A 13493-nucleotide genomic window follows, 5' to 3' on the forward strand; every position below is an offset into this window, starting at 1 on the left:
TAGACTGAGTGTTGAGGCGGACGAAAATTGACTCCGCCGCGGCGGACGCACGGACCAGTATATTTCTTTTCAATTTGATGCTTCAAGATTTCATGGTTAGACCTTCATTCCTATCGCTTTCGCTACATTCAATTTCTCTGAGTGCATTCTACACAAGAAACCATCCATCCACGGCCGCTGCGATATACGCTCATCAATTGTGCCAAGCCACCAAACTTCTCCGTCAACCATCCACTTGCGACACTGCATTTTTCATTGCCAACCAATCCGATCTACATTCCACGAAATCAATCGGGCGGACAACAAGCCTCAAAAGAATCAAAATGGCAACTCAAGGCCCCTCCCCTCTTCCTCCAACAACAATCCTCTCCTCAAAACCCATTTCCCAGTCCGCCGCCCATGACTTCCTCGCCGCCTATCTCGACCGCGCTGCCACAGATCCAGCCTTGCAACCAAACGCTAGCATCAGCGAGCACGGCCCCATCTCCCGCACCACAGCCGCAGCGCCGAACCTCATCCTGCATAACCTGAAGCGCGTCCAGGCTGGATTGGCTGGCGAGGTCCTGGGCCGTGATTTGACTCTGGCGAAGATCAATGCAGGTGAGGCGCTGCAGGGAGAGAGCGGGGATAATGTCGTGTGGGAGGATCCGAGCAAGCATGAGCAGGTGGCTGCTGATGATGCGATGGATGACGATGAGGAGGAGATGGGTGGGGAAGATGACGAGGAGAAAGAGCAGCAGCTTGGGCGGGTAGAGGGTGAGGCTGACGAGCATACCGTGGACAAAGAGGAGCGGAAGAGGAAGAAGAAGGAGCGCCGGTTGGCTGAGAAGAGAGCTAAAGCCAAGGGCGCGGATGCATAGATTGAAAACGGCTGGAAGCTTCATTTGGGTTACTTGCATCGCTCTTCTGATGGATTTTCCGTCCAATTGGTTGGTTCTCAATCAACAGGACCCGTGTCTTGCTATTGGCGTTTGTTTTTGGATGATATTACATCACACAGGGTATGGAGTTTGCTGTTATACTAGAATCAATTCGACCTTTGCTCTACAACCAACGGACACCGTTTACCCCAGCCGCCACCTAACACAGTGAACGGAACGAAACAGGAGATAAAGGACTTATAACGAGCGAGGATAATCGGTTGAGTTTAGAGCTCCCGGTCAGCAGCCTTGACCGGCTTTTCACTATCGTCCGTCTTCGCGTCGGTGACCTTTCCTCCCTGCCAGCCAAGCGCCTTGAGTCGCTCGGATAGAATTGGGTGAGAGTAGTGGTAACTGGCATACATCCAGTCAGCGTCCATGGTGCTCAAGTTCTGGATCTGAAGCTTGAGAAGCGACGCGGCAAGCTGATCGGAATACCCGAGCTTCACGGCGAAGGCATCTGTGGCGCAGTCAGAGTCTGTTTTTAGAGAGGTACAAGAGGACAGGGATCATACCAGCTTCGAATTCGAATTTGCGGCTGAGAATGTTCATCAAGAGCTTGACGACAGCATCCATGGGAGCCAGAGCATCTGAGAACAGGAGGAATCCAATCATGATGGGCATTTCCTGGTAGAAGCCAAATGATTGATACAGGGACTTGTTGTTCACAAAAACCGAGAATAGGGCGAAGATGTAGAACATGTGAGACTATAACATAGACCATTAGCCTTCATCTGTGCACGTCTGTGTCTCCATAAGGGGGCGATATCAAGAAGCTGTTCAGTAAACACGTACCTGAGCAATACCGAAAAGCTTAGTAGTGTGGCCGAGGCTCCAGTGACCAAGTTCATGACTCAAGACGGCGACGACTTCCTCAGTCTCACTCTTCTCAATCAGAGTATCATAGATGACAATGTGCTTTTTCCACGGCAGGCCGTAGAAGTACGCGTTGCTGTGAGCACTCCGCTTGCTGCCGTCTATGACATACAGCTCATGGAGAGGAAAGTTGAGGTTGCGGGCGAGGTTCTCAACGCCTGTCTTCAAATCGCCAGGTTCTAGGGGCGAGAGCTTGTTGAACAGTGGCAGGATGACAATGGGGTAGATGGTGATAGCGAAGACCTGAACGAACACACCAAAGAGCCACAGGTAGTAGAAGAACGAGTTGCCAGTCTTCTGGACGATCTTAAGCACGGCGCTGATGATCGGGGTTCCCAATACAATTCCCAGCATCTGACCCTTGAGCATGTCCGTGACCCAGAGCTTGAGGGTCTGCTTGTTGAAGCCAAACTTCTCCTCTAGAACGAAGGTATTGTAGTATGAAATTGGCAGGGACAGGACGGTGCTGATTAGGTTGAAACCGAAGATGAACAGAAGCGTCTGGGAAATCTCACCCTGAAACCGAGAGGGGAAGTACCGGGCTAGCAAGAGACCGCTCAATCCCCAAAGCTTGGGGAGGACATCGCCGTAGATGAATGCAAGATTCTGGATTTGACCGTAAAGACCCGAGATGAAACCAAACTTGGCTTTTGCGCGACCATACGCCTATAGAGAAGGACGAACACATCAGACCCGCAATATTACATTAGCAATATTACCATCTCTGCTCACCTGACTCTGATCGAAGACTTTTTGTGACACTTCATTCTCCAACACCTTGGGTGGCTTTGTCCGCTGCAACACCTTGTATTGCCGGAAGGACAAGAATCCTTCGAGAATGAATTGACCTAAAGAGAAACCCACGAGAACATTCTTCCAGGGGAAGAGCGGGCGGTCCAGAAGACGCGCGAGTTGCTGTCAAGGGCAGAATCGTTCGGTCAGCTTGAGCAAGCAAGGTACAGCATGAACAATATCAACAGAATATAGTTAGGTGGCTAGAAAGGGACGAGCTCGAAGAGCTTACCTCGAGGATATACATGGCTGAAAATTCAGCACAACAACAGGCGATTTGAACAAGGCGCTGTGTTGTTAACCTGTTGTTCGCTGCCTTGTGGTGTTGACAGATGCAAGTACTCCCGCTCGATGGATGGTGATTTAATATTATGTCTTAGTCAACACCACTTAGTGCAAACTGGCCGCATCTTCAGCTGACAGAACAAAGAATGTTCAACCGCATACTCTTCAGGGCATGAATGGAAACGATCTTTGAGATCTAGGGACTATAACTGGCTTGATAGTCTATTCTGTATATATCGCATATCCAACTTTGGTCATATGGTTAACTCTTAACTCCTCCCCATCCTGTTGTTCGCTTAGATACTTCATCGGTTACCTGGCAAAGCATCTACATATGTACTCCACAGTAGGAGACAAAGCAATAAATATATAAAAGAAAATAGAAAGTTTTCACATAAGAACAGCTTCATAAAACACATCACAGAAGTAGTGGCACTTCATCAACGTGACCCATTCTTTTATGCACCCATGTCTCTACCAAAACAGACGGCCTCTAACCTTTTAAGAACCCCTTGAGTACGGCCGTCTCTGCATCTCGTAAACAACCTCCTCAGAGCTCCGACGGCTGGAAGAGATGTATGTCGGAGCTTCCTGTGTTCTCTAAACTGGAGTGAATCCCGACGCTCTTCGTGACCTCGAGTAATCAACTTTTTCTTCTCTGCTGCTTCCACTGCCTAGATCTGCCAGCGACAAATCGGGGAATGCGAGTGAGCTAGGACCCCAAATGTCTGCCTCAACAGCTCCACGAGCGGGTCGACCAATTGACTTGACAAGCGAATTTTGCCTAGTTCAGAATGGGCTCAAGAGTGTTACCACTGTAACAAATTAGTTATATGAATCCATATCAACGATAGGTAGTCAGGAAGACTTACGCGACAATATTGGCCCAGCCGATCAGACGCCAATGCTTGTCAATTCTCCGGCTGATAGCAATCTTCTCTCCAATCTCTGTACAAGCCGGGCTGGTCAAGCTGAGCTTGGCAGCATCAGCCTTCACACCCATAACCTTAGCACCAGTGGCCGTGGACCCGATGTTAACCATGAGGACCTCGTTCTTGGTGAGCTTGGCGACCTTGGCCTGCTTGCCGTCGGCAGTCTTGACACCGAGCAGGCGACGCAGCAGGAAGTAGTTGACCTCCAATTCAGTGTAGATGGCCGGCAAACGGCCACGGTGACCCAGGACGAAACCGACGAGACGATCGGCACGGCACAGGGTAGGGTCGACACGGGTTCCGACACCGATCAAACCTCCAGGAACAGCGAACTTCAGATCGTTGTGCTCAGCAAAGAGCGAGACGACACGGGAGAAGATGGGGCGGCACTGAATCTTGCCGTTCTCGTCCTTGGTAACGAGACCGGGGCGAATCTCAATCTCGTCGTTCAGCTTCAGCACACCGGTGAGGATAGAGCCACCTGCAACACCACCCTTCAACTCATCGATCTCTGCACCGGGCTTGTTGACGTCGAAGGAACGGATGACAATCATGTGAGGGGACGCAGTGAAGTCACGGACTGGAACCGGGATGTGCGAAACAAGGTATTCGTTGACAGCGTCGATGTTGTACTTGAGCTGAGCAGAGATGGGAATGATAGGAGAGCCATCGGCAACAGTACCACGAATGAACTTCAGAATTGATTGGTAATGTTGCAGAGCACCGTCTTCCCTCATCAGATCAACCTTGTTCTGCAGAATGATGATATGGCTGAGCTTCATGATTTCAATAGCTGCCAAGTGCTCCGAAGTCTGAGGCTGGGGGCAAGTTTCGTTTCCGGCAATCAGCAAAAGGGCGGCGTCCATGACGGCGGCACCTGACAACATGGTACTCATGAGAATATCGTGCCCAGGGCAGTCGACAAATCTGTGAGTAATAAGGATTAGCTATTAGTCCCCTTCGAGACACGAACGCAAAACTTGTTCTACTTACGAGACATGTCTCAGCAATCTATAACGACCTGTGCATCCTTCTCTCTCACATGGAGGGTCGATCTCCTTCTCACTCTTGTAACTCTTGAAGCACGTCGGGCGGGGGCACTCAGGGTTGTCGCACTTGTAGACTTTCGCGTTGGCGTAACCAAGTTTGATGGTAATATTCCGCTCCAACTCGTTTTTGAACCGGACAGTCTGCACCTCGGAAATAGCCTTCACCACAGTTGACTTGCCGTGAGCGACGTGTCCGATAGTACCGATGTTGATTGTGGCCTGGCGCGCGATAATCTCGGGCGACAGAGGCGTGAGTGTCGACAAATCGAGAGTTTCTGGGTCGGGCTGCTCGGGGAGTTCTGGACGCTTCGGCTGAGGAGCAGGGGGCGCTGAGCCTTTCTTCATCGCAGACTTGAGGGGCTTTTCTTCCACATCAATAGGCTCCTGTTCTTCAATGTCATCCTGGCCGTTCGCCGCATCCAGCATGGGAGAGCCAGGCTGCGATTCATCGTCGGTAAAATCGCCGTTGGTAGCCATGATTGCGATAATAACCCGTTGATTGTTCACGGACAGAAATATGGAGAATCCTTGGGGTTAAAGGAAGGTGTTATTCCGAGAGTGGAGGGGTGATAATCAAGGGTTCCGTTGTTGGATGAAATTTGCTTGCTTGGAAAACGGAGGCGATATGATACCAGTGGGGTTCTAGTTTGTGCAGTGGAGTGTGAGTGGGCGGTGGGAGCGTCTTTCGTGCCCTGTGGGCTGCCAGCTTCGTTGGGTTGATACAGTCAATCGAGAAAAGAACAGGTCAATCTATCTATAAATTCGGGAAATTCCAGGTATTATTATTATTCCTTCTCGCATGAAACTCATAGATATACTGATCCTGATGAAGGAATAAAGTTGGTTAAATTTTCTATCTTACTGAGCTTAGACACCTGGTCGCTCTCTTCAATGCCACACTTGAATTATTGACTTGAATGACTCATGTCAACCAGTAGATGAACCTAGCATAATTAGCTGTCATGATAGCATCCTTATGGTACGGTATAGCCTTGATGTTTGGTCAGTCATTAGAGGAAAATAGCTTTTAGTAATTTACATCCGGTGATCTATGAGCACATGGTCGGGTATATAGAACAATATCACTGGAAGCTATGTACATTCATTCTTCGTCGCTCCCTTCGCCGGACTCCTCTTCTTCGTCTTCCTCAATATCGTCTTCCGAGCTCTCTTCGAAATCATCAAGCGTTGAGGGGTCTGGGGGTAGCATGATGAATGCCCTGAGGCAGGTTATCCGATTACCTGTCTCATAGACGTTCAAGAGTTTTCCAACCTGCAGATTCCTTGATCCTTGGCTCTTGTCATCAGAAGCCTCCTGCTTCTTCTTCGTATTACGAATGAGATTATTCGCGCGCAGCATCCATACGCGCACAAGACCCTCGCTGTTCCCGGTAACCACAAGAAGATCGCCCTTCTGTGCGGTGGACTCCTCTCCCACATTCAAGATCTCGAAATCTTTGACTCTGCCAGGAAAGCCAGATGCCCTGCCACCGAGCTCAGCAACAGCTTCAGCGTAAGGAATTGGAGATTCGTCGTCATCTGCAGCCTTCTGTAACTTCTTAGTTGAGTAGAATATCATTCTGCCATCCTCTGTGGAGACAGCAAGCAGCTCCTCGCCGTCTTCCGCAGAGGGATCAAGGGCGACGTATTTCATCTGATGCACCTTGCTTCGTGGACTTGGTAGCACCCTGCAAACGGGTGTCGAATCCTATAAATGGTTAGACTTGCTCGCGCAGATTCAGACGGTCGACAGGATACTCACTATTCCAAAGACGACGGCTCCCCATTCAAATGCAACTGCGAACTCTTCACCCTTTGAGTTCCATTCAATCTTTCTGCCTTCGCCAGTGCTCCAGCGACCTTCCTTCACACTCTGCAGGACTTCCTTGCTAAAGTTCAACACCCCAGCCTTCTTTCCTGTCACCAGATTCCACAGTCTCATGCACTTTTCTCCTCTACCAACAGAGAGCATGAGCTTCATACTGGGATGCACTGCGAAATCGTTGACTCCCGAGGGAGCGCCTCCGGGCGGCGCAGTGTCACCACTTGGTCTCCCTTGGACTTTGGGACGCGGGGCCTTGATAGTGGAGACAACTGTCCAGTCGCGAGTCTTCGTGACAGAAATGGCATTATCCTCCGCAGCAGCCAATAACTTGGAGCGTGAAGGAAAATGCAAGGCGGAGATATAAGCACTGTGGTGTAGAAGAGAGCCAAGTTCTCGGTTTTTCGGGTTCTCGAGGACTTTATTTCCAGCAAGGGTCGGAACTGTTGGGTAATGCTCATTCACCGTTGGAGGAGCGGCAGACAACGAGTAGAGATTGATTCGCTCGTCCGTGCCTCCACTGGCCAAGATGACTTTGGGTGGTTCGGTAGAATCTTTCTTTGGCACCGGAGACAAAGCAAGGCAACGGATAGCAGACGCATGAGCTTCGAACAGGAAAGTATCAACGAATTGAACTAGATTTTTGTCGGTTTCAGCTTTATCAGAACCTGTAGAGCTGAAGCAGGCTGGAGAAACAGCAGCAGTAAATCCATGTAGCACACGCTCATAAGAGCCAGTGACTATCTGCAAAGTGACCGCAGGACTGGCCGCATCAGACGAGACAACATTTTGACCTGTGGATGGTTTGACAACTTTCGCCGGCTTCGCAGAAGCTTGAGTATCCTTGGAAGATTGTTCCCTCTTCCGCTTAGCCATGACTGTGTTTATTCAGTATTCCTCCAACGATGTGTCTTAAGCGATCTAATATCAACAGTTCAACGCCTCTACAATGCTGGAAAACGGATAACTTTTTTTTTCTGCCAGACTTATCGCAGTCTTAGGCGGTGACAGTTTGAGGAGGCGGCCTTGATGCCTGTGGCGCGGTCACCACTACGGTGAATCCGAACGCGGTCATAGTGGATGCTCTGAAGTTGGTAGCCTCGACGCCTGAGGCTGCAACAACACCCCTGATCTCATTCCTGACTTACATACTCTTGTTGCTTGGTCTTGCCCCCTGCCTGAACGCCATTAACAAGACTGTTCCCGGCGCCCTTTCATACCTAACACTTGCCCTCCCCATCACCAAGCAGTAACCAGAATCAACCAACCAAACTCACCCGTACTACCCGTTCAGAAGTTTCATCACCACACTCCAAAAATCCCTTCAACGGTGAAATCTTCGCGTCTCAATTTTTCTTCATCACATAACCACACAACCCCACAAGCTTCATCATTTTTGAGCGACTTTTTCCATCTGGATGACTTCGCTCAACCCATCCCCCTTCTTTTTAGCGCGTTAATCGGATGCTGTGTTCCCGAAATAGACTCGATGCTCCGTGACGAGCTACTCCGCTCCAAGAACGATGAGATCGCGTAAGTATTTGATATTTTTGAGTGACCTTTCTATTGTATATGATCTCCTGATATCGAATTATCGCTTATTTTAATTTTTTTCAGACGTTGTTTGTTGTCGCGGAAGCGCAAACTGAGCGAGCTCTACTTTGCGACCGTAGGCTTCGCGGGCGCGACCGAGAACGCTCCGACCAATGCGCTATATCACCAAAAAGAACAGACGTTTCTTGACGCCAACGACCTCTCTAAGTAAGTAAATTTACTGCATCTCACTCGATATTATGCACATTTGTTTTTGCTTTTTATATGTCGTTAATTGTTGTTCTCTTTTAACTCTCATTCCTCGTATTGCGCATTACATGCGGTATTAGAATTCTTTGCCTATTCCTAATACATCTATAGAGGTCGCTATTTTAATGAAGCTACTCTCCCACCATTCCCCGACTTTGCAGCTCTCATCCCGCGCCCTGAAGAACAGCAGACATCACCGGACGTGATCGACGCGGTTGTGCAAACACATGATGTCTCATCTGTCAATGCGCCTTCTAAAGCGGAAGGTGCCGTTCGAGGCATCGCGCCCGGTTTCCAGCAGCGGGAGGGACAGACTGCACAGGTGATTGAACAGAGACTGGTTGAAGATTCGCTTAAGAAGGATGATGCGCGCATCCACCAGCAGCCGGCGCTCGCTGTAACTTCCGAAATCACGCAGGTCGACAAGTCACCTGCGACGTCTGCGCAACCTGACCAACTGCCACAAAAGGCGAGCCTTCCGGTGCTTGAATCTCCACCTACAAGTACCAGCCATGAATCTGTGGATGTCTGCGTTTCTCCGGCTCTGAAAGAGCAGCCCCCCGGCGAAGTCGCACCTCCGCGCGCGGCCTCAAACCAACTACCCTCTGCGCAAAGAAAGCCTGAAAGTCGACCGTCTCTCGTATTGGCTCAGTCTTTGGAAGATCAACCTCTCTCACCCGTCTCGTCCGCCGGCCCTTATTCCAACAACACTCCCGTTCCTGTCGCTGTCTCCCCTGATACCAGTCCTGCCGAGGAAGTTACAGAAGGAGCGGATCAAGTTGCGCGGAGCCCGAAACATGTTGGACCAGTACAGTTACAGCCAAGCTTGGTCCCGTCCACGCCGGACGAACAGCTTCAGCTGGAGGCGGCGCAATCTCTTCAACAGAGCACCCTAGCAAGCAAGTCGATCGGCGACGTTACAACGGCAAGCAGTCTGTCCAATGAAGTAATCAAAGAGGATGTCGGTCCCACCCCGTCTGCGGCAGTCGATCCATTAAAGGAAAAAGAAGACCAGACTTCCGCATCTGTTGTGCCTCCTGAACCCAAGAGGCCAGATGGAGTTGTTGTCACTCCCGAGGAGCCCCAGCCACCGTCACAGCGTATACAGGAAGAGACCCAGCCTCAAGTTGGCGCTGAAGTTAAGGTGGTTGCGCCAACAACTCCGGCTGGGAAGAAGCCAACGGCGGCGGCTATGATTCCTGCTCAGCCAGAACGTATGACAACCCGTGTATCATCTGGGGCCATCCGACACAAGTCCGTATCTGAGATACTCGGCGAGACTCCAAAACCATCTGTCGTGCAACCTGAGAAAGCTCATCCGATGGAGAAACCTACTGATATGGTGCGAGCTCCTCCTAGCGCCTCGCCCGAATCTGCAGCGAAGATGCGCTTGAAAGATAGAAAAGCACGAGAGAAAGAGAGGAGCAAGCTGTCGACCGTCGTTTTCCCCAAGCAGCAGCAACAGCAACAACAGCAACAAGAAAAGGATGATTCTTTGGATATTGTCCGCCAATATGCGGGCGAATTAGCTAGGTTGAACGAAGAGCAGGACTATCTATTTACCTTGTTTCAGAACAAGGCATATGCTCCTCCTCGAGGAACCAATCTTAGCACACTGCTGGCTTCAGCTCACAAGACACTTACAACTTCCAACCACCTCCTTGAATATCAAGAGCAAATGGACTGCCGTACCTTGCGTCGAATCTATGCCCTACAGAATGCGAACAGATGGCCGCTGCGGCAATTGAAGCGCTCAGTCGAGCCTCCTCGGCAGGGAACACATTGGGACGTCCTGCTTGATCATATGAAGTGGATGCGCACTGACTTCCGCGAAGAACGGAAATGGAAGATTGCAGCGGCGAAGAGCTGTGCTGACTGGTGCGCCGAGTATGTCAACAGTGACCCAGAGCACCGTGCTCTTCTTCGTGTGCCGGGCAGGATACCGTCATCGGATTCTGAAAAGAAAGAGGTCTACGCATCCAGCATGATCTCACCGCCGGAGGAGACCACAGAGGAGATGCTCGTTGTCTCGCAGTCTACTCCGGATCTTATACCGTCCGCAGAAGATGAGTCCGTCAGCGATGGCTTCAACGACGAGATACGTCACGATCTCCGTGACACTGTGGCCCCAGCCGCAATCTTCTCTCTTGGCTCGGATGAATTCACTTTTTCGTTAGACATGACACCCGCGGCCCAGAAACTCCTTGATGAACTGCCGATATACACACCCGTGAAGACCGCTCCTGGGACCAATCTGCCGATGTTCGAGCAGCCTCCCGATTCTGCCTGGAAAACCGAATTGTTGCCCGTCTCGAAATATGCTTCTGGTAGGATCAAGTTTCACGAGACTGAGCCACCAAGAAAGCGTAGCCGCTATGACTACTCGCAATACGATTCTAATCCGGAGCACGGCATATTAGACTTGCCACCGGAGCAGACCAATGTTGCGCTTTTCAGGCCTGAGAATAAACCCATACGGGATCGCATCCATCCCGGTCACTCCTTCAGGCCCCCAACCGAATACCCTATGCCTTCCGTTGGTTTCTTCGAGTCCAGGCAGTCGTCTCAGTGGACATATGCTGAAGACGACGAGCTGCGACGTCTTGTGAAGGAGTATTCATACAATTGGTCGTTGATATCCAGCTGCCTTACTCCATCGTCGCAATTTACATCGGGCGCTGAGAGACGGACACCCTGGGAATGTTTCGAGCGATGGGTGGGATTAGAAGGACTGCCTGCCGACATGTCGAAAACGCAATATTTTCGCGCATATCACCAGAGGATAGAAACTGCCCAACGCACTGTCTTGGCCCAACAGCAGGCTGCTCAGCAGCAGCAGCAGCAACAGCAACAGCAGCAGGGGGGCAACAACAGTACCCAAGCCCAGCAACCGATTCGCAGGCGTACAACACAACCTGTACGGGTCGACAGAAGGAGGTCTTCGAAGCATCTTGCATTGCTGGATGCTATGCGAAAGCTGGCTAAGAAGCGTGAGACGATGCTTCAAAAGCAGCAACACGGTGAGTTTTCTATATAACTGAGAGCATTGGATTACGCTGACCTCTATCGTTATTTCTTCCAGCTTCTCATCTTGCTTCGCTGAGGAAGGTTAATGAAGCAAACCAGCCGAAGCCTCCGATCTCGTCGCCTGCCGAGTTCAGCCGGCTCAAATACGATCGGGAGTTAAAACTTCAGGAGAGGCAAGAGCAATACCGTCAGCAAATGATAGCCCAGCAGAGAGTAAGTCTTTGTATCACTCTCCATAGAAATGCGTCTGGTCACTGACTTCTTCCAGGCAAATTTGGCAGCTCAGCGTGCAGGTCAAATACCTAACCAGCAGCCAATGATGAATGCTCCACCTGGACGAACCCCTAGCGGTATACCTCATAATCCTGGAACTCCCGGTATACCTGGCGCAACACCTAACGGGATGCCTAATGGAATGCCTAACGCATTGCCAAATGGTATACCGCCAGGGATGGGCGTCAGCCAAGGCCGACCTCACATGCAAGGCATGCCGACGGGTGGACCACCCATGAATGGCCCCATACCTCCGAATCCAATGGCGATGAAAATGATGCCGCAGGGCGGGATGCCACAGGGTCCGGCTGGTCGACCTGGAATGCCAATGCAGACATCTCCGGATAATACCCGCGTCATTCGGGAAGCAAACCGCCTACAAGAACAGCAGCGTGTCTTGCAGTCTCGGCAGCAACCGCAACCACCGCAACACCAGCAACCTCAGGCTCAACAAGCACAGCAACAGTTTCACAATCAACAGCAGTTCGGACCGCAAGGCTCTCACTCTCCAAATATGAATCTGCCCAATGTCAACGGCGCCCCAAATAACCCAGCTATGATGGCGGCTCTCCAGGCTGGGAGTGGATTGCAGAGCCCATCTCTCCACAATTCCATGCCCCAAGGCGTATCCACTCCTTCTCCTCGAATGGGCCAGCCCAATCTTCTATCGGGCGGGGTTGTCCCGACGATCAGTAGCATCCAGAACCAGATTCAGCGGAGTAACCCTAACATGACCCCAGAGCAAGTGAACAAGTTGGCCACAGACCGGCTACATCAGTACCAGCAGCAGCGAATGTCCCAGGTGGCCATGAATGCAGCCGCAGGTAACATGGCTAGTGTCCAAGCCAACTATCAAGTTCCTCACGACGGCAATTTTCAATCTGCTCAACCTGGCATGAATGGGGGACCGGGAATGCAAGTTCCTCAGTCGCAAGGATTCTCGCCTATGATGCGTGTCCCGCAGCCTGCTCAACAGAATCGAATTGGAGTAGGCAACTCACCTGCGATGAATGCCGCTCTCCCCCAGCAGAGCCGTAGCGCAACACCGCAAACACAGCGCAGTGGAAGTGCTCAGGCGGGTCACGCACCAGGCTCAGGCAAGAGTCCTCATCCCCCTCAGGCTCAAATTCCTAGTGGCTGAGGCTTGGAATCCGTGCTCTCTGGTGCAAAAGTCATTTTGTTGTCTACTCATGGGCTACACTTCTTTTCTACTTCACTTGTACATATTTTTCTCATCCCACAATACTTTTATTGCCCGCTTTTCCCCATTGTCCTTTCCTCGCTTGACGATTGAGATGTCACACCTCCCTTTCCCGCTCCCTCCTTTGCGCCACTCAAGCTTCCTGTTGTCCGGGGCAGCCTTCTTGGTCTGACGATTCAGTCCCACTTTTTTTGTCAGACGCTGCGTCGAGCTGCACCTGAATCCGTCCCGATGTAAGGGGATGCATGAATATACATGTGTGCTCCCTCTCGGGCTTTTGACTCCCCGCAACTGCTGATGTTTTTACTACCTGTATTGATAAGATGGATTTGAAAGTACTTGGATGTACTTGTGAAAATCCGGACGGAATCGATGAAATCAAAGAAGCCAACAATGCTAATTGTACGATTAGACCTATTTCGTAGGCCCGCCCTCTATCACTTGGTAAGCTCCTATTTACATGTTGTGTCTTCGACGACTGTACCGACTACATAGTGAAGCGCAGACAAGGAT

At 50.8% G+C, this 13493-nt stretch overlaps 5 protein-coding genes across 5 annotated transcripts; 2 read left to right on the top strand and 3 right to left on the bottom strand.

Moving 5' to 3' along the window:
• Positions 1–323: 323 nt before the first annotated feature.
• Aud_007605 (uncharacterized protein) lies at positions 324–860 on the top strand (the record flags this gene model as incomplete). The annotated part of the gene is made up of 1 exon (XM_043292494.1): positions 324–860. One exon carries the CDS (start codon positions 324–326, stop codon positions 858–860), a length of 537 nt encoding a protein of 178 aa, XP_043148429.1.
• Positions 861–1147: 287 nt separating this feature from the next.
• Aud_007606 (zinc metalloprotease) lies at positions 1148–2835 on the bottom strand (the record flags this gene model as incomplete). Its single annotated transcript, XM_043292495.1, has 5 exons — positions 1148–1380; positions 1436–1628; positions 1716–2462; positions 2529–2711; positions 2821–2835. 5 exons carry the CDS (start codon positions 2833–2835, stop codon positions 1148–1150), a joined length of 1371 nt encoding a protein of 456 aa, XP_043148430.1.
• Positions 2836–3657: 822 nt separating this feature from the next.
• Positions 3658–5331, bottom strand: Aud_007607 (translation initiation factor eIF2 subunit gamma; the record flags this gene model as incomplete). The annotated part of the gene is made up of 3 exons (XM_043292496.1): positions 3658–3688; positions 3746–4732; positions 4799–5331. 3 exons carry the CDS (start codon positions 5329–5331, stop codon positions 3658–3660), a joined length of 1551 nt encoding a protein of 516 aa, XP_043148431.1.
• A 625-nt stretch (positions 5332–5956) lies between these two features.
• Aud_007608 (putative 60S ribosome biogenesis protein Mak11) lies at positions 5957–7552 on the bottom strand (the record flags this gene model as incomplete). The annotated part of the gene is made up of 2 exons (XM_043292497.1): positions 5957–6562; positions 6617–7552. 2 exons carry the CDS (start codon positions 7550–7552, stop codon positions 5957–5959), a joined length of 1542 nt encoding a protein of 513 aa, XP_043148432.1.
• A 613-nt stretch (positions 7553–8165) lies between these two features.
• eaf1 (MYB and HSA domain protein) lies at positions 8166–12920 on the top strand (the record flags this gene model as incomplete). The annotated part of the gene is made up of 5 exons (XM_043292498.1): positions 8166–8209; positions 8294–8437; positions 8591–11499; positions 11562–11719; positions 11775–12920. 5 exons carry the CDS (start codon positions 8166–8168, stop codon positions 12918–12920), a joined length of 4401 nt encoding a protein of 1466 aa, XP_043148433.1.
• Between the last annotated feature and the right edge of the window lie 573 nt (positions 12921–13493).

Source organism: Aspergillus udagawae, assembly GCF_001078395.1.
Source record: "Aspergillus udagawae IFM 46973 DNA, scaffold_5, whole genome shotgun sequence".
NCBI lineage: Eukaryota > Fungi > Ascomycota > Eurotiomycetes > Eurotiales > Aspergillaceae > Aspergillus > Aspergillus udagawae.